Source organism: Carlito syrichta, unplaced genomic scaffold (genome assembly GCF_000164805.1).
Source record: "Carlito syrichta isolate Samal-C Ts95f unplaced genomic scaffold, Tarsius_syrichta-2.0.1 Scaffold316282, whole genome shotgun sequence".
NCBI classification, from domain to species: domain Eukaryota; kingdom Metazoa; phylum Chordata; class Mammalia; order Primates; family Tarsiidae; genus Carlito; species Carlito syrichta.
The window spans coordinates 268406-292462 of record NW_007260378.1 but is presented as its reverse complement, the minus strand read 5'-3'; the positions used below and the strand labels follow the sequence as shown (position 1 = coordinate 292462).

General features: G+C 51.4%; 1 protein-coding gene across 1 annotated transcript in view; it reads right to left on the bottom strand.

Moving 5' to 3' along the window:
• Window positions 1-21557, bottom strand: part of KIAA1671 (KIAA1671 ortholog) — a 151293-nt gene extending 129736 nt beyond the window's left edge. Inside the window, exons 1-4 of the mRNA XM_008074042.2 lie at window positions 19981-21557; window positions 17757-17844; window positions 11054-13756; window positions 979-1113 (exon numbers count right to left, since the gene is read on the bottom strand). Coding sequence (XP_008072233.1) covers window positions 979-1113; window positions 11054-13756; window positions 17757-17844; window positions 19981-21557 — 4503 coding nt within the window. The remainder of the gene's footprint in view (window positions 1-978; window positions 1114-11053; window positions 13757-17756; window positions 17845-19980) is intronic.
• Between the last annotated feature and the right edge of the window lie 2500 nt (window positions 21558-24057).

Below are 24057 nucleotides of genomic sequence, written 5' to 3'. Positions count from 1 at the left end.
TTGGCACCCGGGGTGACACAGAACTCAGCAGGAGACTTCCAAATAGCATGGAAACAAAGCATACATATTAAAAAAAAAAAAACCACCAGAAAGTAGAAAGTCATCGGAGGTGGTGAGGCCCGCAAACAGAGGCTCTGATGGCGGTGGTGGCTTGTCCGGGGACCTGCGCACCATGTACCTACCTCCTTCCGCAAGTGAGGAAACAGGTCAAGAGGGAGGTCTGGAGCCCAAGTCATGACAATAACAACAGCAGCCATAATTACGGTCATGATGACGCTTCTTAAATGCTCGCTGTGTACCCAAGACCATGCTAAGTATATCTGAGCCCCACATTAGCCCTGCAAAGTGGATAGATACTATTATTATCCCCATTTTACAGATCAGGAAACTAAGGCCAGAGGCAGCCCAGTGTCACACGTAAACTATGCAGACCTAGGATTTGAACCCAAGCAATCTGGCTCCGGAACCAGCTTTCCACTCCTATTATCCGTCACCAACACCATCAGTTCTGAGCGTGTGATGACCTGCTGGGCCCTACATACAACCTCACTCCTCCTCATAGCACAACTAGAAGACAGGAATCCAGATCCCTCTTTCCAGGTGAAGAAATGGAAGTGCAGAGAAATTTAGTAAACTGCTCAAAATCACAGCAGCTGACAGGAAGCAGCTCTAGGATTCGAACTCAGGACTTTCAGACACCAGCACATGTTCCCCTAACCACTCTCAAAGGACAGCTGGGGTGACCTCCCCAACCTGGGCGGGAAGAAACCAAGGGCGGGAAGGCTGCCTCAGCTGAGCCACCAAACACACTCTACATCGAAAGCCACGGCACAGCGAGTCAGGTGACACCAGATCCCAGGCAGGCGCCTGTCTGGCCTGGACCCCAGGGCCGGCTGTGCCTCCACATGGCCCTTTCACTGCAGCACCCCGCAGCCAGCACCGCCTGCGAGTTCCCTCCAGCCAAGCCATGTCACTCACCACAATGGGACCACTCTTCCTGTCCTTGCAGAAGCTGTGGCTTCTCCAGGGGCCCGAGGCTACAGGGGACAGTTGCCGGAGCGGGGACTCATTGTTCTGGAAGCCACCTTCCTTCTCCAGGTCCCGTGGCAGCACCTGAGATGCAGAGCACAAGGAAAGGACTTTACTGGGGACTCTCTCCTTTTTTTAAATTTTTTGAGTCGAGTCTCACTTTCTTGCCCAGGCTGGAGTGCAGTGGCATGATCACAGCTCACTGTAGCCTTGATCTCCTGGGCTGAAGTGATCTTCCCACCTCAGCCTCTCAAGTAGCTGGGATGTGTGCCATCATGCCGAGGTGATTTTTTTTTGGTAGAGATGACATCTTGCTATGTTGCCCAGGCTAGTCTTGAACTTCTGGGCTCAAGCAGCCCTCCCACTTCAGCCTCCCAAAGTGCTGGGATTACAAGTATGAGCCACCCACGCCCAGCCTGGCTTTATCATTTACAGGAAAAAATATGTAACACCAAGAGAGTCCACTCTGTACCAAAAAGGGCAAAGAAGAAAACTGACCCATCAGAAGTTCTTCTACCTTAATGACCAGAGGTGACATGTAGGGGTTCAAGTGGTCCTGCCTCAGCTGCTTAGTAAGTGTGTGACCTCAGGTGAATGTCTCAACCTCTCTGAGCCTCAACCATCTGGGAAAGGAAGGATGAGGAGAACATCCAGCTTCTGGAGTCTAAGGGACAGCAAATGGAAAGTGCATACACAATATGACCACCAGGGGGCAGACATACAGGAGGAGTCCTGGGAGGTGAACTTGGCTACCCATCTCCACCACCCTGGCATGTGGGGAGCGCTTCAGAAATGTTAGCCACTGCCAGGCGTGGTGGTGCATGCCTGTAGTCCTGGCACTCTGGGAGGCTGAGGGAGACGACTGTTTGAGGCCAAGTGTTCAAGACCAGCCTGAGCACACAGTAAGACTCTGTAGAAAAAGAAAAATTAAAAAATTAGCCAGGGGCTGGGAAGTGGTGACTCATGTCTGTAATCCCAGCACTTTGGGAAGCTGAGGCAGGTAGATTCCTTGAGACCAGGAGTTCAAGACCAGCCTGGACAATATAGCAAGACCTCATCTCTACAAAAAAAAAATCAGAAAACTAGCTGGGTGTGGTGGCACACGCCGTAGTCCTAGCTACTTGGGAGGCTGAAGTGAAAGGATCGTCTGGCCCCAGGAGGTTGAGGCTGCTGTGAGCCGTAATCATCACAATCATGGTACTGTACTCCAGTTTAGGTGACAGAGTGAGATTTTGACTCAAAAAAAAAAAAAAAAAAGCTAGGTGTGGTGGTGGGCACTTGTAGTCCTAGCTACTTGGGAGGTTGAGGCAGGAGGATTGCTTGAGCCCAGGGAGCTGCAGTGAGTTATGATCACACCACTGTACTCCCATCTAGGCAACAGAGCAAGACCCCGTCTCTAAAAAAGTTAATAATAATGAAAATTTTAAAAGAAATGCTAGCCACTCTCATTCCTGCCAAGGGTGAGTCCTGGAAACCTTATTTTAATCATTTTTCCATGCATCCAAACACACACGTGCAGATGCACAGATACGGCAGATGACTAGGGTGGGACGCCTCGCACATCTAGTCCGAATTCCGCCCTTTTTCCTCTTGGTTATGGGGGGAGAGATATTCACAGGCTGGTAAATGCAGACTCCAGAATGTGTATTTCACATGCCTCACACTCCCTGTACAGAAGAGGTGAGGGAGGTCCCTGCTGAAGCACACACAGCATCAGGGGGAGCAAGGCTGGACTCCGATCCTTCCCTCATGGCCTTCCTTCTGGAGGCCTTGGGAGACCCTCTTGGCTTTCCTCCTCCGGCCCTGGTGGTTCCTCTTCAGCTTCCCCATGGGCCCCAGGCCAACCAAAGAGCCTTCTGCTTCCTGCTGCTGGATCACTGGCTCTGGGGTCCCTCTTCATGGCCCTCGGGGCTTTAAAGAAACCCCATCCACACCCTGATGACTGCCAGGTCCATCTTGGCACTGGGACCCCAGATGTGTAGATGCCACTGCCCAGGCAGTTACTTGCACCCCTCAGACCCAAGTGCTGGGATAGGCCTCTCGACTTCTGCTCTCCCAGGCCGCTCCTCCAATCCTGCCCAAGACCCTCGGATTGCCCTCCCTTCTCCCAGTCTCTCCATCAGAGCAACAAAGGTGAGAAGCCAGCAATCCCACTCTAGGTACATATCCAAAAAAAAAAGAAAAGAAAAGAAAAAATATGTCCACGTGAGAACATGTCCATGAATGTTGTTAGCAGCATTATTCCTAACAGTCAAAAGTGGAAATGGCCGATGAATGGACAGATAAAATGTCACCTACCCACGTGACGGAATATTATTCAGCAACAAAAAAAGGAGTCCCATCCTGATACCGTATGGATGAACCTTGAAGACGTGCTCCATGAAAGAAGCCAGTCACAAAGGCCCACACACTCCACTGGGACTCCGTTTACATGAAACACCCAGAACCAGCAGACCCAGAGACAGAAAGGAGACTACTTGTTGCACAGGCCCAGAGGGCAAAGGGCAAAGCGGAGTGACTGCTTGATGGGCACGGGGTTTTCTGGGGGGTGTTAAAGGTGTCATAAAGTTGAGAGTGATGATGATTACACACCTGTGTGACTGCAGCGAAAGCCATGAATGGCACTTGTTAAACGGGCAAGTTGTATGGGTTATGAATTGTATCTCAATAAAGCTGTCGGCAAAAAAGAAAAACAAAAATGCCACCAACCCCTCCAGTCCTCTCTACCTCCACGGTCACCACCCTTCTCTGAGGACCCTGGCAGCCTCCATGCTGGCCTCCCTGCCTTCACACTCGCCCCCTTGGTCCACATGGAGAGCAGCTGATGGGGGTGGTTTTCTAGGACACATGTGGTGGCAGCAGTGCTCAGAGCCCTTCAGTGGCTCCCAGGTGCCCTCAGTAGGGCCTTACCCCTGGGCACCACCCACATCTGTCTCAGCTGGGCCCCACCCCTGTGCCTGGGTAACCACAGGATAAGCTCGTGCCCTGCTTCACTTGCTGCTCCCACCTCCTGGGCCTGGCTAGGTCCCTTCCATCAGGTCCTTCTGCGTAAGAGCCCTTCTCTGACCTCTTCACGCCCCTCTTCTCTCCCCCCAGGACCTGTGGCACCCTCCAAGTGAATGGCCTTACCCTCTCACTGCCCGGAGGCCTGCGTGCCCCTCCAGACCAGTGCTGTCCCCTATGATGGTCTGCAGTAGATAGAGATGTTCTGTGTCTGGACGCCCCACTCAGTCGCCACAAGGTGCATGTGGCTCTGGGGCACTTAACTGTGGCCCAGGTTGGTCTCCAACTTCTGGGCTCAAGGGATCCTCTTGCCTTGGCCTTTCTAAGTGCTGGGATTACTGGCGTAAGCAGCTGCGCTCAGCCTCAATTTTTAATCCTATTCAATTTTAGCTAATTTAAAGTCACATAACCATAGGTGGCTAGTGGTTGCCACACAGTCTATGACAATGGGCAGGGCTGTGTCTAGGTCCCTCCCAGCAGCCTCAGCAGAGCCTAGAACAGGGCCTGGCATGGGTTTAAACACATTTTTTAAATGTCTTAAACAAATGGAGGTCTGAGGTTGATCCCAATGCTTCCCTGCGATTTCTTCTAGTCTTGGCACCAGCCCCAGGTCAGGGTTGCAACCATACATTATATCATGATAAATCTCTGACGAGTCCTTGAAGAAGACAAGAGCCCCATCTCACAGATGAGGAAACTGAGGCTCAGAGAGATCTAGGGAGGGGCCTAAAGTCACACACTCCAGGATTTAATCCCAGGTCTGTCCAATATGTAGACCAGGCTGTTTCCAAGGAGAAACCCAACTATACAAGGACAAAAGGTTCACCTCCTTATAAAAATCTCCAAGAAATCAATAAGGACCAAGATCCCCCTAAAAAAGCAGGTAGAGCATAAACACATGGGTTACAGGAAGGAAACACAGATGGCCTCACATGCCTAGCAAGATGCCACCAACTCTCAGATCAGGAGGGCAAACTCAGCCACAATGAGAGGACAGGGCCACCCATGGGGGGGGTGAGACACCCAGAATACAGCAGGGTGGGGTGGAGGAGAACAGGCCCTCGAGCTCACGGTGGGCGGGAAGCAGCAGACACAGCTCCGTGGCAGGGCACGCAGCCACAGTCCTGCAGGACCACAACCACGTGCCCCTTTTGACAGGCGACTGCCACACCAGATCCAAAGACACACCTGTAACTGTGCACACTCACATGTGTACGGGGCTTGTAGCAGCAACAGACCAGGAATGTGATCCACAGGGGAAGGTTCAGAAACCTATGCTACAAAAAGAACTCTCTTGATGAGTCTCAAAAGTATTTAAAATTAGCTTCATTATTTCTGACCATTAAAACTTTACTTTTAATTGGGGGGTAAAACCAGCCACAAAGGTTGGGCGTAGTGGCTCATGCCAATAATCCCGGCACTCTGGGAGGTGGAGGCGAAAGGATTGTCTGAGTCCAGGGGTTTGAGACTAGCCTGGGCAACTGGGCAATATTTCGTCTCTACAAAAATATTTTTCAAAATTAGCCATGTGTGGTGGTGCATGCCTGTAGTTCCAGCTGCTTGGAAGACTGAGGTGAAAGGACTGCCTGAGCACAGCAGGTTGAGGTTGCAGTGGCTGGGAGCAGCCACTGCACTCCAATCTGGGCGACAGAGTGAGACACCAACTCAAAAAAAACAAACAAACAAAAACAAAAAAAGGAAAGGAAAAGAGAACCAGGACGCTCTCTGTGGGCTGAATCCCAAAACTCTGTAAGATGCACTGTGTGAAAACAGGCAAGTAGAAAATTCAGGGGTTCACTCAACAGAGCTCCTCACCCCAGTAGTCTCCTGGGGAACTTTCAAAGTTCCTAAAGGCAGGCCTCAGCCCCAGAGAGCCTGACCTTGTGGGCCTGGGGGGAGGCCCTGGCACTGGGGCGCTTCAGGATTCCCTGTGTTACTGCCACTTGCAGCCAAAGTTGCCACCGCTTGTAGGAAATGCTCTTTTATGGCGAGGGCGGCAAAAGGAAGAATGTGTATTCATATTTACTTGAATTTTCAGGAAGGAACCTCAAAAAACTCTAAATAAAAGTGACTATGGAAAGGAGGAAGGTGAAGATGGTATACTCCATGCCTTTAAATATTTTAGGAGCCTTGTGAAATCTCCTTTTAAAACTAAAGTAAGTAATTTAAATAAGTGAAATACTGGCTGGTTATGGTGGCTCACTCCTGTAATCTCAGCACTTTGGGAGGCCGAGGTGGATGGATTGCTTGAGTCCAGGAATTCAAGACTAACCTGGGTAACATAGCAAGACCTCATCTCTACACAAAAAAATTTTTTTCCCCTGAGTTGGAGTCTCAGTCCGTCACCCAGGCTGGAATGCAGTGGCACGCTCACGGATCCCAGCGTCGACCTGCTGCTGTGCTCTGGAGATCCTTCCACCTCAGCCTTCCAAGTAGCCGGAACTACAGGCACGTGCTACCAAGCCCAGCTAACTTTTTGATATATCATACAAACGAGGGCTCACCAAGTTGCCCGGGCTGGTCTCGAACCCGTAGGCTCAGGCAATCCCCTCACCTTGGCCTCCCAAAGTGCTGGGATGACAGGCTTGAGCCACCACGTCTGGCCAAAAAAATTTTTTTAATTAGCCAAACGTGGTGGCGAGCACCTGTAGTCCCAGCTACTTGGGAGGCTGAAGTGGAAGGACTGCCTAAGTCCAGGAGATTGAGGCTGCCACGAGCAATAATAATCGTGATCATGCCACTGTACTCCAGCCTGGGCAACAGAGTGAGATCCTGACTCTAAATACATACATACATACATACATACATACATACATACTATAATTGGGTCTAGAACAAATTTTCAGTACATATTTGTTAAGTGAAAAAGAAAGGAAAGAAGAGAGAGAGAGAGAGGGAGGGGAGGAGGGAAAGATTGCTTCAATGACAAACATGCCCTTTTGGGGGTCCATGAATGGAACAGCTCTTAACCAAGAAACCCTCACCCCATATACCAAGATGCCACTGTAGTCCTGTTTCTAACACACAAAAATGCAGACCACCCCAAATATCCATCAACGAGGGTCTGGGCTCAGTCATATGATAAAATACTTTACAACTGTTGAAAAGAATAAGGTGATTGTGTATGCACAAGATGCATACAAAAGCAAGCTGCATGGTTTTCTGTAGGATGTTGCCATGTTCCTACAAAAACCACATGTATTTACCTAAATCTGTATGTGCATCTAGGTCAGAGTTCCTCAGCCTTGGAACAGTGGCCCTCTGGGGTTGGATCATTCTGGCGAGGGTTGCCCTGTGCACACAGGATGTTGAGTAGCCGCCTGGGCCTCTACCTGCTAGCTGCCAGTAGCAACCCCTGCCTAGGCCATGACCACAAAAAATGTCTCCAGACACTCACTGTCAAATGTGATGCAGGGGCAGAATTGCCCACGACTGAGGACCATGGACAGGCTTAGATGGCGTGTTCCCAATCCAGGCACCAGACTCATCATCTGGGGGAGATTTTTGTTGTAAGCCATATGGTTACATAATATCTTAAATTTTGCACAGGCATTCACCACAACTGCAGTAAGAAAAGTATGCTTGGTGGCTCAGCCTGTAATCCCGCGCCTTTGGGAGGCTGAGGTGAGTGGACTGCCTGAGCCCGCGGCTTCGAGACCCGCCCGGGCAACTTGGCGAGACCTCATCTCTACAATAAATCAAAAAATTAGCTGGGCGTGGTAGCGTGTGCCTCTAGTTCCGGCTACTCGGAAGGCTGAGGCGGAAGGATCGCCGGGGCTCAGCAGGTCGAGGCTGCGGTGGCCGGGAGCGGCCACTGCACTCCGGTCTGGGCGACTGAGTGAAACTCCAACTCAAACAAAAAAAAGAAAGAAAGAAAAGTATGCTAATTATAAATATATATGATTGATAGGTGACTGTGGAATGTAAATAAGTCCCAAAGGACATAAACAACTGTAACTAACAGTGGTTGCATCTGGGGAAATGTTCACCTTCTCTTTTCTTTTTCTCTTTTTTTGAAGTGGGGTCTCACTCTGTCTCCCGGGCTAGAGTGCAGTGGCATGAACACGATTCACCCCAGCTTCGACCTCCTGGGCTCAGGCGATCCTTCCACCTCAGCCTCCTGAGCAGCTGGGACTACAGGCATGCACCACCATGTTCAGCTAATTTTTAAATTTTTTTGCAGAGACAAAGTCTAGCTATGTTGCCCAGGCTGGGATTTTCTCCATCTCTGTAAGATTTGAATTTTTACCAACCAACATTTTATCCTTCTGTGTTGGTATGTTTTGTTTTTTTAAAGCTCAAGAGCCAGGATCTTGGGCAAGAGAGAAGAGAGAAATGGGAAGCCGCTCCAAGGCTTCCCAATCCCTTGGTGAGAAAACAGATCCCCTGACGACCAGCACTCCTTGGGCCTGCGTGCTCTGGGCAGGCTTCCAAGCCGGGCTGGGGGGCAGAACTGGGACCAGGCGCCCCCCTCCACAATGCCCAGCTCCCCCCCATCACCCTCCCTCACCCCCCCACCAACCAGCCCGAAGAAGGTGCTGGCAAACAGACAGAGTATCACATTTCCACGCCTCTCCCCTCCCCATTGTCCTACAGTAACAGGCCTTAGCAGGGACAGGGCAGTCTTTCCCAGGAAGCACATGGGCGGCCCACACTGGGTGCGCTGTCCCAGCCCAGAGCCCGCACAGTGCTTCAAGGCAGGAATTCCTGTGAATGCTGATATGGAAACTGAGGCTCAGAAGGGCCAAGGGCCTGCTTCACGCACAGCAGGCAAATGGCAGAATGAAGGTTCAGATGCCAAGTCTGCAGGATCCTGAACACAGTGGTTCGAGTGCTTAGCCTCTCAGGAGAGGACATGGGTTCGAAGCCCGACTCCACCACTTACCCACTATTTTTCCCTCCTCTACTCTGAAGGGACACACACTCTAAACCTCACACAAATCCTCATTTCGTGATCTTTACCAACGGTATCCTACTGTTTAATTTCTGTAACCTCCCTTTCCAGATTGGACCACTATTCTCTTTTTTAAATTTTTAAAAAAATTTTATTTATTTATTTGAGTCAGGGCCTGACTCTGTTACCCAGGCTGAAGTGCAGTGACACAATCAAGGCTCAGTATAGTCTCCACCACCCAGGCTCAGGTAACCTCCTGCCTTAGCCTCCCGAGTAGCGGGGACTACAGGCATGCCACCACACCGGCTAATTTTTTGATTTTTTGTAGAGACAAGGTCTCACTATGTGGTCCAGGCTGGCCTTGAACTCCTGGGTTCAAGCAATCCTCCCACCTCGGCCTCCCAAAGTGCTGGGATGACAGGCACGAGCCACTGTGCTCAATCTATGACTCTTTTACAGACGAAGAGACTCAGGCTCAGGAAGGGAAAGGGTCTGGCTTCCATTGCCTGGTCTGCAAGTTGCGGAGGCGGACCTGGACCAAGGTCTGCTGATGCCACGTTTCGTGTGGGGTGCAGAGGCAGCTCCCACGCAGCCCCAGAGCATGCCACGCCCCTTCCCACCTCCAGAACTAGGGACGTGCTGTGCCCTCCCACAAGCCCATCCAAATGCACGTCCGCCCCTCGAGGCTGGGTTCATGCCAGCGCCTCCTGCAGGACAGCTCGGCCTCGTCTCCAGTGCCTCCCTCTGCCTCCTATCATTTCCTGACCTTGGATTGCAAGGTCCCACCTCCCACAGAGATCAATAGCTTCCGAGGGTGGCCTCCATGCCTCAGATTCCTCCCCTGCCCTCAAGGTCTTCATTCCCGGCAGGTCAACTAGAAAGCGGCCCACTCCCTTCCAAGTATCAGTCAGATCTGGGCTCACATATGAGTATTGTCACTTGCTGCTGTGTGACGTAGGACACGACACTTCACCTCTCTGGGCCTCAGGTTTTTCCATCTAAGATGAGCCTACCTTCAGGTGACATTGTGAGCCCCCTGCTTCAACACTCCAGCACACGCCAGTGGCAAAGGTGTCGTCCTGGGTGAGGACTCTCTTTCCACCCGCCACTGAGCAGTGTGCCAGCCAGGCTGGAAGAGTCTGAGTGTTGATAACCCCAGAAACAGCCTTAGGTGAGGACAGAAGCACTTGGAAAACACATCCTCCAGGTCCCTTGCCCCCTGGACAGGCCAACTCCAAGCTTCCTCCCAGGAGGCCCCAGTGCAAGTCAGCCTTGGCTGCCCCCATGGCTCCTGCATCCCTTGACTCACTTATTCACTTACCTGCCAGTTCTTCCTGGGGTCATCTCCTAAAAGGATTTGCTTCTGTGGGAACCCAAACCATGAAAACCTCTCTGCTGAGGCTCTCCATCTGCTGCAATCCCCACCACTCCCTAGAGTCTCATACCTGATCTGACTCCACTCATCTGGCCCACATAAGATCTGAGTTTGAAACCCCTGACCTAGATGTTTAATCAAGATCTGATAAGATCACTCATTCAACAAATACTTCTTGAAGATCCACACAATGTCAAGCATGGTGTTGGATCCTGGGGATATAATTACATATATAGTTATATAGATAATATATAGATAATTTATATATACCATTTATATATGTGTGTGTGTGTGTGTGTGTGTGTGTGTATGCCACACTCTGGTATACTGCAGAAGCTCCATAAAGCTATCATTGATACCTATCATTATTCTCATTCTAGGCCAGACATGGAAAATGTGTAGCAAACCAGCAGTCCTATTTAGACTGAACAGGCTTTTAAAAAATATGCTGTCTTCATTTCCTAATGGTGGGATTACACATAAAAATCTGTCTTTTCAGTGTCTTGCTAAATGAGGTTTGCCATCTCAGGGCCACCACTCTCATGTGTCAAGGACTGGCTGGACCCAAGCAGCAGTTACCTCTAGGGCATGAGTTTTCCATTTGCTACAATCCCCACCACTCCCTAGAGTCTCAACCTCAATCTGACTCCACTCATTTATGTGCCCATCTGGTCCACATAAGATCTGAGTTTGAGGCCCTTGGCCTAGATGTTTAATGAAGTTTTGATAAAATTAAGTGTTTTGGTACTCACCTTGTGACTGTCTCGGGTACCTGATTCCCACCAACAGGGCCCCATTTTGGCCTCTGAACTCTCCCCAGGGAGGCTGGGCCTCCCTTTGGGCTGCTCTTGTCTCCTCTCTCTGGCTTCATGTATGAAGGACAGGCCCTCTCGAATTTTGGCAGGGGGACCCTTCTCTGAATAGACCCTCTTGACATCTGGTGGAGACCTTGCACAGTCCCGTGGGTGGCTACCCCATTGGTTCAGGCTGATGTCCTCTCCTCGCCCAATGGATTTCCTTGGGTTCCCTTTCTTCCAGTCAGTGGGGGGTGATTTGGATGACACTCTGACCCCACTGCCTGAATCCTCCCAGCCAGAGAGCTTTGACTCAGTCGGGTAATTCTGACACTTTGCACTGTGATGTTTAATAGCGAAGACCTTTTCGTCATCCTCAGTGATCCCTGAGACTGTCTTCCTAGGACCCACAGGGACTGAGGAGGCTCCTGGATGCTTTTCAGAAGGAGCTGGGTGTGGCAGAGCCCACAGAGGAGAACTGGATTTGGTGTTCGCAGCTGCCACCCGGGTCTCTGCTGGCTGCTTGCCTGAGCCAGGAGTGGAGCTGTGGCTTGTGTCGGTAGTGCTGGCCTGTTTCCAGACACGCTTGGCCTCAGAGACCTCTCTTAGGCTCCTTCTCCTGTGTTCCACCCAGCCTCGAGGGTTTGGCCTCTCACAAGGCAAGCTGTCGGGCTCCCACCATGTTCTCTCCTTCCGCTCCTGAGGCTCTCCGGGGACCCTTGTGGATGGCACCTGGTACTCTGCCATCAGGGCGTCGATGTCCAGAACACTGGACCTGTAGCCATCTCTGTCTTTACCTGGGAATGTCTCACTGACCACATCAGTCTTCCTTCTGCTGGGGTGCTCTTTTGGACGCCGCCGCAAAGGCGGGGTAGTTTGGGGCACACTGCTGCTGGGGGGCATCTTGCTTCCACCATCCTTCCAACCCATCTGAAAGCAAGTACCATTTTCTGATGCCCGGTGACTCCATAATGCATCCACATCAATGATTCTTTCACGAGAAGCAGCTGGAATCCTGTCTCCAAGCAACGACAGACAGTCTGTCGGCTTCAGGTTTTTTGAAATGCTCACATTTTCACGCTCTCCTCCCTTTGCCCAGTGTTTACTGCCCAGCATCTCCTGTGACCCTTCACGGTGAAGAGAAACCAACGTGGATGTACAAGAACGAGGAGACAGAGGTGGAGCAATTTTCCTAGAGCGTTCCAGCAAGTTTTCAGGCCCGGACATAACACTACCCTTGGCCTTCTGAGCACTGGAAATCTGATAGGTCACAGCAAAAAAGGTCGCCTTGGGTTCCACAGGTGACCCTTGCTTCACCACTGAGACATCACGGTCCTGTGAAGCACCTGGGGTCCCCTCCAGCGTCCCCACCCCGTGGTGGGTCAGCTGGGGTTTTTGTAAGGCACCGGCTACAGGGTCCCCACAATCTGATGGCTTCTGCTCCTCCCTCAGAGAGTGCTCCACAGGGAGGAGGCCAAATGCATCGAACTTCACATCGTGGGGCAAAGTCCGCCGCCTCCATCTGTCCGTCCTGGGGTCAGGGGAGCTGGCCTTCTGCAGGTGGACTTCAGGACCTGGGTCAGCCCGGCCCTCAGCCGCCACCAGGGGCCCCTTCTTCACACATGTGTCTAGTGCGGCTCCAGCTCTGGGGTCGGTGGGCTGGTCCTGAGTCCTGGGAGGAGAAGCCCTCACTCCTGCCCCTGGCTTGCTTCTGGCCCCTTCAGACCTGTCCTGCTGATCCCCCCCGACAGCAGCCTCGGTGGCCCTCACGGTGGTGGGCTCAAGGGCGTGGGTCTCATGGCCGGCGCGCACCGTGACCTTCTGCCAGTTCGCCACCAGTTCGGCCGACCATCTGGGCAACGGGCAGCTCCCGCCAGCCTCCAGTGCCCCTCGAGCCTCCCAAACCGAGCTGGCCCTCTGGATGGACTGGACGGACTCCTGGCCCCTTGGGCCGCACTCCGGGCCGGCAGGACCGGCCTCCTGGGACCGCCGGCCCTCAAGCGAGAGCCGGGACCGGCTGTGGAGGGCCACTGCCTTCTCCTCAGGCGCAGTGGGGACGGCCTCGCTGTGCGCGCGCTCCCCGACGGCGGGCACCACGGCGTACCTGGGCTCAACCCTCCGGGGTGTGGGGGGGCCCTCTGAGTGCTTGGGGCCAGTGTGATTTTCACACAAAGGATGTGTCTCCTGGGAGGGTGTATGGCGCCGTCTGGGCTCACCGTTGGCAAGGGCGGCTCTTCCCCGCTTCTCCGGCTCAGGATCTCCCAGCCGCCTGGAGAGCTCCTCCTTGGGGCTGGCCATGTCTGGCAGGTCCCTCCCCAGCCGAGAGCCTCTCTCGGGACCGGGTCTGGGTTCAGAGATGCGGGCCCTGGCCACGTCCTCAGGTGGGGTGGCTGAGAGACAGCAGCCAGACGAGTCAGCCACAGTGTGCCTCTCCACGTGATGCTCAAACACCGTGGCCCGCACAGTCTGGAAGCTTCCATTGGCTTCTGGAGTGCCCTCAGAGAGGCACAAGGCCCCTGCCGAGCTTTTGCCCTGACCACTATCGGGGTCTCGGTGAGGGCTGTCTTTCTGCTCCGTGTGCCTGGCCTTCTCCTGGAGTGTCACAGGCTTCCGGGGGCTTCTCAGGGAAGATGCTCCATCCAAACCATGCCCTTCCTTTTGCTGGAAAGAAAGCAAAAAGCAAAAGAGACAACCCAATGTTAAAGGACTTGAAATTAAAGGAAGAGGTGAGGTGACGCAAATGGTGGCCTGTGTAGCCAGAACAGTAAAATACCATAAACGGTAAAGACCAAACACATCCGGTGAGAGCGAAGATGTAGAGAAATGGACATTCAGCTACTGTTGGAGAGAGCATAAATGGGCATGACTTTGGAGCAACGTGGCATACCGGCCCATCATGATTTTAAAATACTCATTTCCTTTTATCCGGTCAAGTTCCCCCTGGGAACTTTCTTGTCTACATGATCAAGAAAGTTTGTGAAAGCAAAAGAACACAGAAACAACCTGAATGCCTACTGGAAGGGTACTGGCTGAATAAATGTTGATATATCCAGACAACAGAATAATGTACAGGCATCTGTATCCCAGGAAGAGTAGGCCCTAATGTCATGACATCTAAGGACACATTCAAAATATTGTTGTTGGCTGGGCGCGGTGGCTCAAGCCTGTAATCCCAGCACTATGGGAGGCCGAGGTAAGGGGATTGCCTGAGCCCACGGGTTCGAGAACAGCCCGGGTGACTTGGTGAGACCTCATCTCTACAATAAATCAAAAAATTAACTGGGCATGGTAGCGTGTGCCTGTAGATCTGGCTACTTGGAAGGCTGAGGTGGATGGATCATTTGAGCCCAGCAGGTCGATGCTGGGGTGGCTGTGAGTGCGCCACTGCACTCCAGCCTGGGTAGCAGAGTGAGACTCCAAATTAAAACAAAAAACAAAGTGCTCCTCCCTGGAGGAGACAAAAGCACACTGCAGAGCAATGTAACAAGATACCATTTTTAAAAATACTGTGCTTGTGTATGTTTATAGACACACATGGAGATAAGTAGTCTGAAGAAAGGACACAGATCAGACTGTGCAAGTGAGGGGAGTGGTCATGAGGAGGGGGAAAGAATGAAATTGGGAACATCTTCTGTCAATCCTGTGCACCCTGGTTCTATTAGATTTTTATAATAAGCATGTATTACTTAGTAATCATTTTAAAATCCTTTTTTCTATTAGAAATGAGTCTACTTCAATAAGTTAAACATAGAATTACCATATGACCCACCAATTCCACTGTTGGGTGTATATACCCAAAAAGAACTGAAAACAGGCCAGGCACGGTGGCTCATACCTATAATCCCAACACTTTGGAAAGCTGAGGCAGGCAGACTACTTGAGCCCAGGAATTCGAGACCAGCCTAGACAACATAGGGATTTTTTCGTCTCTACAAAAAAATCAAAAAAATTAGCCAGGCATGGTGGCATGTCCCTGTAGTCCTAGCTACTTGAGAGGCTGAGGTGGAAGGATTGCCTGAGCCCAGGAGGTCGAGGCTGCCATGAGGCATGATCATTGTGATCATGCCACTACACTCCAGCCTGGACAACAGAGTAAGACACTGACTCAAAAAAAAAAATTAAAAAATTGAAAACAGATGCTCAAACAAAAATTTGCACACCAATGTCCACACAATTCACTATCACTGAAAGGTGGAAACATGAACATGAACAATGTCCAAAGATGGATGAATAAATAAACAAAATATGGTAATACATACAGTGGAATTATTATTCAGCCACAGAAAGGAATGAAGTCCTGACCTATGCTACAGTGTGGATGCATCAGGAAAACATTATGCTAAGTGAGAGATGCCAGTCACAAAATGCCACAGGTTATATATATGACTACATTTATAGAGAAGATCTTGAACAGAGACCGAAAGTAGATTAATGGATGCTTGAGCCTGGGAAGGGGGGTGGGACTATGAGGCTTTTGTTTGAGGTAATAAAAAATTCTGGAACTGGAGAGTGAGGATGGTTGCACAACACTGAGAATGTACCTGATGCTATGCAACTGTACACTTTAAAAATGGTTATAGGCTGGGCAAGATGGTTCAAACCTGTAATTGCAGCATTTTGGGAGACCAAGGCAAGAGGATTGCCTGAGTCTAGGGGTTCGAGAACAGCCTGGGCAACTTGGTGAGAACTCATCTCTACATCAAAAAATTAGCTGTGCGTGGTAGCACGCGCCTGTATTTCCAGCTACTTGGAAGGCTGAGGTGGAAGGATCGCCAGAGCCCAGCAGGTCAATGTTGGGGTGGCTGTGAGTGTGCCATTGTACTCCAGCCTGGGTGACAAAGTGAGACTCTGACTCAAAAAAATAAAAATTAAAAAATCTAAATGGTTATAATATGGTCAGGGCCACAGTTGCAAAGCACTACTCTAGATGATGGAACATCACTGAAGAATTCTAAAAATATACTGATTTTAAAACTTTGCTTATATATTATCATGTAAAAGAAAGTTTTTTTGAGTCGAGGTCTCACACTGCAACCTGCATCTCCTGGGCTCAAGCAATCTACCCTCCTCAGCCTCCCGATCCCGAGTGGCTGGGAGTACAGGCATGTACTATGCCACCACACCCAGTTAATTTTTAAATTTTGTGTAGAGATGAGCTCTCGCTATATTGCCCAGGCTGATCTGAAACTCTTGGGCTCAAGTAATCCTCCTACCTTGGCCCACCAAAGTGTTGGGCTTACAGGCATGACACACTGTGCCTGGCCTGTTTTTCCAACTCTGCAAAGGTTTCTTAAAACATAAAACATGCACCCATCATATGACCCACCATTCTACTCCTAGAAATCTACCCAAGAAGAAAAGAAAATACAAGTCCCTACAAAGCCTTGTCCACAAATATTCATAACAGCTTTACTGGTAATGGCCCCAACATAGAAACAACCCGATCGTCCATCAAAAGGTGATTGGATAAACAAACTATGGCCTACCCATGCAACAAAATACTAACCAGCCATGGACTGGAATGAACTATCATACACACAGATCTCAAAATAAATACTCTGAGTGAAGAAGCAAAGTCAACAAAAGAGCAGTACTTCTATTTGTGCTGAAGTTTAGAAAATGTAAACCTGTCTACAGGGACAGGAAGCAGATCTGTGGTGGCCTGGTAGGGGGGCTGCAAAATGGCATGAGGAAACTTTTGAATGTGATGGTGATATTGTCTTGACTGTGATGCTGTTTTCACAAGTTACACACATGTGGAAACTCACTGGCTTGCATGATTTACACTTGTCCTCTTCACGGTGTGTCATTTGTAGCTCAGTGAAACTGCTTTACAAAACAACTAATACTGCAGAAAGCATCGACCACAAATCAGTTATACCTAGCAGCTATTTTACAAGCTTTCCTTTACTAAACAGATGAAATAAAAATACTTCTTAAGCAATTTAACTGGTAAGTTACCTCTTTCTTCTACAGGAGGGCTGGTCAAGGTGGGGAAGGGAGTAAGAACCACAAGAGGAGTTGAGGGAGTTTCTGTGAACACTTGAATCCTACATTTTATTTATTTATTTTTATTTATTTTATTTTTTTGAGTCAGAGTCTAATTCTGTCGCCCAGGCTGGAGTGCAGTGGCACGATCACAACTCACAACAGCCTTGATCTTCTGGGCTTAGGTGACCCTTCCATCTCAGCCTCCCAAGTAGCTGGGACTACAGGTATGCGCCACCACACCCGGCTAGTTTTCTTATTTTTTTGTAGAAACAAGGTTTCACTATGTTACCCAGGCTGGCCTTGAACTCCTACCCTCAAGCAATCTTCCTGCCTTGGCCTCTCAAAGTGCTGGGATTACAGGATGAACCCTGTGCCCAACTTAAAATCCACATTTTAGTGTCTTCATTTTAGTGTCTTCACTCTTACATAAACAAGGCATGCCCTCCTGCCTCTTTGCAAAGAAAAAGATAAACACTTGACGATTACATTGGTAAACAGCATTTAACACCCCAGGGTGGGGAACCACAACCCATGATGCTAGATGGGACTTTGGGGAAAAAAGTTTTACCGTGCATGACAGGTTTAGGATTCTTCCCTAGTAGGATCATGGATGCTTTTTTCCCAGTGGAACTGCCCACTGGAATAGATGTGCCCAGTGGCCACAGCTTACCTTTTCTCTCGGTTCCTTAGGAAACTCGATGCCCAGCTCTGCACACTTCTCATACTTGACTTCGTTGCTTGAAGGTGAACTTGAAAACCTGGTACAGAGACCTGAGTTACTCGTATGGAGCCAGGAGCTGGGATTCCCCCAGCCCGCACTATAACTCAGGAGCCCAGGGGTAAATCATCCCGAACCTCGTGAGAGTCACACGGGCTGATGCTGAGGAAGGACATTTTCTTCCCAGCTACCCGAAGAAGAGCCTGGTGGGGAAAGCCTGGTGGGGAGAGCCTACCTTAAACACAGCATCATCGGGGGGAAGGAGCCCCAGGCTGAGGGCAAACAGGGTGCTGGTCCCAGCTCTCCTGCCTCCTCACTGGGGAAGCTTGGCTTGGGCTTGTGACCTCACCTGAGCCTCTGTTTCCTCATCTACAAAATGGAGTTAATTAACACCTCCCCGTGCCTTTTATAGGGCAGATAAGAGGCTACCCATAGCTCTAATAGCTACATGAGGGCGTTTAGAAAGAGTGAAAATGCCCCAGGAGGGCTAATGAGGGGTTGCTGTTAGCAGCCCCAGGAACAACAGCTGCCCCGCCTCAGAGCAGCCCAGACTTGGTGGCAGTGAGCGGCCACGGAATGTGTAGGGGTCCAGGTCTGCCTCTCTGGGTGACCAGGGCCCAGTCACGGCCCCTTGGCCTCAATTTCCCCACCTGTAAAGGGGAAGAGTGAGAGGGGCTAGAATCTTTCCACCACTGAAGAGTTCTCTAGTGTGAATGTCTGAACCCATGCTGGTTCAGGTCTGGGGGCTTTGAAGAAAGAGGGGGGAAAAGAAATGGAACCATTCAGACTTGACCCACACTCCGCAATCCAGGGTCTGCCTCCTGGGAGGCGTGAGGCTGAGAGGTCCTGTCCGAACTTGAAGCCCCAGCTTCCCCATCTGCTGGATGGGAATAATCACACAGCCTCTCTGAGGCACTTTGAGGACCCCGTGCCAGAAAGCATATGAGGTCCCCAGCATAGATGTTCCTTCCTCTGTTATCTTCACGTAAGGGTTCTCAGGCCTGTCTGCACATGAGGTGTTTAACAACTACCAGCATATGAGCCCCTCCCCAGACCAACTGAATGAGGATTTCTGGGGGCGGGGCCCAGGCATCAGGATTTTTTCCAGGTGATTCTTGTGTGCCAAGAGCTGCTAGTCTGGCTTTGGCCGGGCCGTCCTGGTTCCCAGGACTGGGAGGGCAGTCTGCCCAGAGATCCTCCCCTGCATGTTCCACCCCAAAGTATGCTGGTGGCATGCATGTCATTAATGAGCCAGTTGATCATGCCCAGTGGCATCTCTCTGTTATGGTCATTTGTGGGAAAACAAAGAAGAGATGCCAGAGGTGGGCCAAGCTAAGGAAATCACTACTAACTGGACTCATATCAGCCTGAGCCACAATGTGCTGAGGGCTCCCGTGGGCAGAAAAATTTCCAGCATTATCTCTGCATTTCCACCTCAATCCTTTAAGGAAGGTCTCAGTATTAGTTTCATTTTCAAAACAAAGACAGATTTACTCAGTCTCAGTGAGTGGCAGTGACTTGCCCAAGTTATCTAGACTCCTGTGATTTTATCTTGGGGGACACTTATCGTAAGCAATCCTTCCAAGTAGCCGGAACTAGAAACACGCCTGATCTTTGTTTCATTTTTGAGATGGGATCTCACTATATTGCCCAGGCTGGTCTCAAACTCCTGGGCTCCAGTGATCCTCTTGCCTCAGCCTCCTGAGTAGTTGGGATTACAGGAGCATGCCGCCCTGCCCAGGTCAGGCCCAATGCTAACTGTTTTATTACTTTAGGGAAGGAAGGCGTGGCTACAGAGACAGGCTGGGCTGGAATGAAATCTGGCTCCCAACTCCTTCCCAGGACTTCACCTTTCTGATCGGCATCTGTGAAATGGGCAGGTACCTTCCACTTCACTCACAGAGTGTGAGCAAAACTGAGAAGGGTCAAGGAAGTCGAGCTCCGGGCCCCACTGCTGGCCACACCTGGAGAAGACCTGCACTCCCTCCACACCTCACCTTCCTCATGTGAGAAATAGTCACTACCACCACCTCCTCTCAGGGCTAAGGGAAATAGAGGAGCGTCAGGTGCCCTGCACAGAACCTGATGCCCTGTGGTTCCCGCTCCCTCAAGGTCTCTAGGGGATGGCTTGAGGCAGGCAGGGGCTGAGGGAAGTGATTGGGGTGTGCCCACTTACAATTTAGTCAAATCCGCTGACAGCGGCCGAGATGGTGACAGAGCCTGGACCGGGCTCCTCTTGACCTTGGGCTTTGCTTCGGGGCTCTCAGCAGCCCAACATTTGATCCGCTCCAGGACGCTCACACTGCCTTTCTCGGGCTCTGGCACCCTCAGGGGGAACACAGGGGTGGCCTGGGGGGTCTCACACCCCACTGCTGCTGCGGAGGCCAGGGCATTCTCCTCCACAAACAGGCTGATGCGCTTCCTGACGCTGCCCCTGGAGGCCCACTCTGCCCTGGCTGGGGCCTCCCCATCGGACACTCTGCTCTTGACCTCAGCGAGTCCTGGGCCTCTTCCTGACCTGGGTGACCGTGAAAGGGGCTCGGGCACCTTCTCTGGCTCCCGGTCCAACTTGGTTTTTGGTTCCCAGGGACTCTGGTCATCTCTGGGGGCAGCCCTGGTGGAGCTCCCCGGGGCTCTGGGGCTGCCTGTCTCCTGTTTTGAAAGCATCTTCTCTCTCCGTTTGTGGATTTTCTTGGTCACCTCCTGGAAGTCTGAATCCGGGTCACAAAGGGGAGCCTCTGCCTTGGCCAAAGACTCCCTGTCCATCTTGGGCTCCAGTGGGGCCCTGTCTAGCCCAGCAGTGGAGCCTGCCATCAATATGTTTTCCTCGTCAGTCACCTTTCTCAGCAAGGTCTCTCTGCTCTCAAACCGGGCCGTGAGATCCATGGACAGAGGTCTGGGCTTCCTCCATGTCTTCTCAGGAGGTGTTGGGGGCACCTTCCCCACCGTGGCCACCCCACCAAAGCCCAGCTTCTGGGGCTGAATGGATTCGGTGAAAATGGCTGATGCGGGCCTTCTCTTTGGATGAGGCCTGGGCTCTGGCGTGGGCCCTGCTGTATCCTCTACACTGCTGGCCTTTGAGAGAGGCTGGTCTTGGTTTGCAGCCTCGTGGGCCGCAGGTGGCCTTGTGTCCTGGGACAGGGAGGCTAGTCGGGGAAGGGTTGCCACAGGCTTTCTGGCGGGTGGAGCAGGCTTGGTGGCCACTTTGGGCTGGGAGCCTGAAGGCGGCTCCTGAAATGCGCCTGCCATGGCCTCCTGAGTCCCCTTGCTGACTCCCTTCCCCAGAGTGGGGCCGGTTTTGGTGGTTTCAAAGAGAATCATAGTATTGGGGCTGGGCCGCAAGAACGCGGTCTTGCTGAACACAGACGAGCTTCTCCTTGGGCCCTCCCCACTACCTGCCTCCTGTCCCACCAAACCAGGCATGCTCTCGTCCAGGTCCTTTGCTGCCACCTCCTCGGAGGGCCCTCCAGAAGGACACGGCCCGGTCAGACCGGGCCGAAGGGGTGCGACAGGGACTTTCACGTCTGGGGCCTGCTCCCTGGAGAAGGGTTTTGGGGTGAGCTGTAGAGGGAACAAGCGAGCCGGGCTCCTCAGGGGTCTTTTTCCTTCCAAGATCAGGGCTGAGGGAACCCCCGAGGCATCACCAGCAGGGCAGAAGTAGGTCCGCTTCAGGGCCTCCTCCTTGCCGATCTCACCCAGGACTGGCACCGCGGACAGGGACGTTATGGAGCCAACCTCGACTCGCGTCACCATGGTTACGGCTGTGGATCCATGAGGATTAGGAGCATTGGAAGTGGAGAAGCAACTGCTCATAAGAAATGAAAGGAAAAACCGGTCAGTGTGTGGGTTGAGGCAGAGTGGTTTGAGGGAATGACACAGAGAGACCTGAGTCCCAGATTCTGGACAGTGGCCCCCCAGTGACTTTTCCAGGCAGGCTTGGACCTGTTTTTCCACCCCTCTGAGCTCTTGGGGAGGGGAGTGAACTGGACAGCTGTCTCTGAATCTCTTTACAGCTCAAAGGGTATGGAGAAGGTGCCAACACTCCCCAGAGGGCTCTCCCAACTCGGCTGCTCTTGAGGGGAGCTTCTATGGTAAAAGTTATTATCTCTGCTGTACAGATAAAGAAATCAGCCCGGAGAGGCAAAGTAACTGGCCCAGAGTCACTCCAGAAGCAAGAGGCTAAGTCAGGATTCGATCCCAGGTCTGACGCCAAACTTATCTCACATACTCCCTGCGTAAGCCCCAGTGGGCGCTCCCACACTCCTGTCACCCCAATGACTTTCCTCTTAAAGAGCCTGCCCATATCCAGGCATCAGATGATGCTTATCCCAACCCTGTGCTGAGCACCAAGCATAGAGAAGACACGTGTCCAGCCGCAGCTCACATAGAGACTCCAAGCAGGAGTCCCTGGGGTGACAAAGCACAGTAGTGAACCCTTGGCTCGGGCACCAGCCCCACCAGATCATCCCTCTGTCTCTGGTCCCTTTTCTTTCCCTCCCAACCCTTCGAGATGCCATTTTTTAAAAGTCATCGATTTTCCCACTCAACCTGCTGTTGTCATTTGTTTGCCTTTGTTTTCTTTTCTGTTAGATTTTATGCTGGATGCCTTCATATTCTTTTTAAACTTTTTTTTTTCCGAGTTGGAGTCTCACTCCATTGCCCAGGTTGGAGCACAGTGGTAAGGCCACTCCAGCGTCGACCTGCTGGGTTCCAGCGATCCTTCCGCCTCAGTCTTCCAAGTATCCGGAACTACAGGCACACACTACCATGTTCGGCTAATTTTTTTATTTATTATAGAGATGAGGTCTCTCCAAGTTGCCCAGGCTGTTCTCGAACCTGTGGGCTCAATCCTCTCACCTCGGCCTCCCAAAGTGCTAGGATTACAGGCTTGAGTCACCATGCCCAGCCAACTTTTTTTTAAATTAGAAAAATTTTTTTAGAGAAAAGGTCTCACTCTGTTGCCCAGGATGGAGCGCAGTGGCATGATCATAGTTCACTGCAGCCTCCAACTCCTCAGCTAAAATTATCCTCCTGCCTCTGCCTCCTGAGTAGCTAGAACTACAGGTGCATGCCACCATGTGCAGTAAATTTTTTAAGAACTTTTTTTGTAGAAACGAGGTTTTGCTATGCTGCTCAGGCTGGTCTTGAACTCCTAGCCTCAAGTAATCCTCCCACCTCCGCCTCTCAAAGTGCTGGGATCACAGGCATGAGCCACCGTTCCAGGCTGCCTTCATGCTCTTAATGAAAAGTAATGGCCTCCAGTGAGGGCTCACCATGAATAAGACCACAAACTTCGTTTGTTTTGGGAGGCTCACCCTCCTTGCATCCCATTTTGCAGTGGCTCAGGGCACAAGCCCATTGTGCACCCAAGCGGGAGCCCTCCTCTCTCATTAATCCTCCAACAACCTGAAAGGCAGGAGGGATCCTCCTTCCTTTATGCAAAATTAAGGGGAAGAGCCTAGAGAGGTCGCCACACTTGTTTATAACACACAGCTGACAGCTGACCTTTCAAAGCCTCAATCCACTGGATCCTGGCTTTTAAAACATTATTCTCGAGCTGGGCTCCGTGGCTCAGCCTGTAATCCCGCGCCTTTGGGATTGCCTGAGTCCGTGGGTTCGAGACCCGCCTGGGCAGTGAGACCTCATCTCTAAAATAAATCAAAAAATCAGCCGGGCGTGGTAGCGCATGCCTGTAATTCCGGCTACTTGAAGGCTGAGGCAGAAGGATCACCGGAGCCCAGCAGTTCGAGGCTGCGGTGGCCAGGAGGAGCCACTACACTCTAGTCTGGGTGACAGAGTGACACTCCAACTCAAAAAATATATATATATATTCTTTTATTCCTTTCCGGTCTTACAAAGTGCCAGGCGAGTCACTGTTCTTGATCCCCTGGGCTCCTTTCACACCAGTGTTTTCTGTCCCTGAACAACGGCCCCTGGTTAGCCCCCACCTAGATGGACTAAAACAGGAGAAGGTATTTTCGCTTCCTGCAAGCCTCCGGCTTCCCTTCCTCAGGACCTTGTGCAGCTCCCCTGGCTCTGACTCACTCAGCAGACTCCAGGAGAGAAAGGCAGGCAGATGTTGGTATTTTATCCTCCTTATGTGCTCGTTGGTGCTAACAGATTCCATCTCCCCAGCCCGGAAAACACTGTCTAGACACGGTTAGAGGCAGAAGAGAGGGACAGATCCAGAGAATCCGAGAATTGGAGAACTTCCACCTGCGGAGACCCCAGGCAGAATCTGAAGACCCCAGGT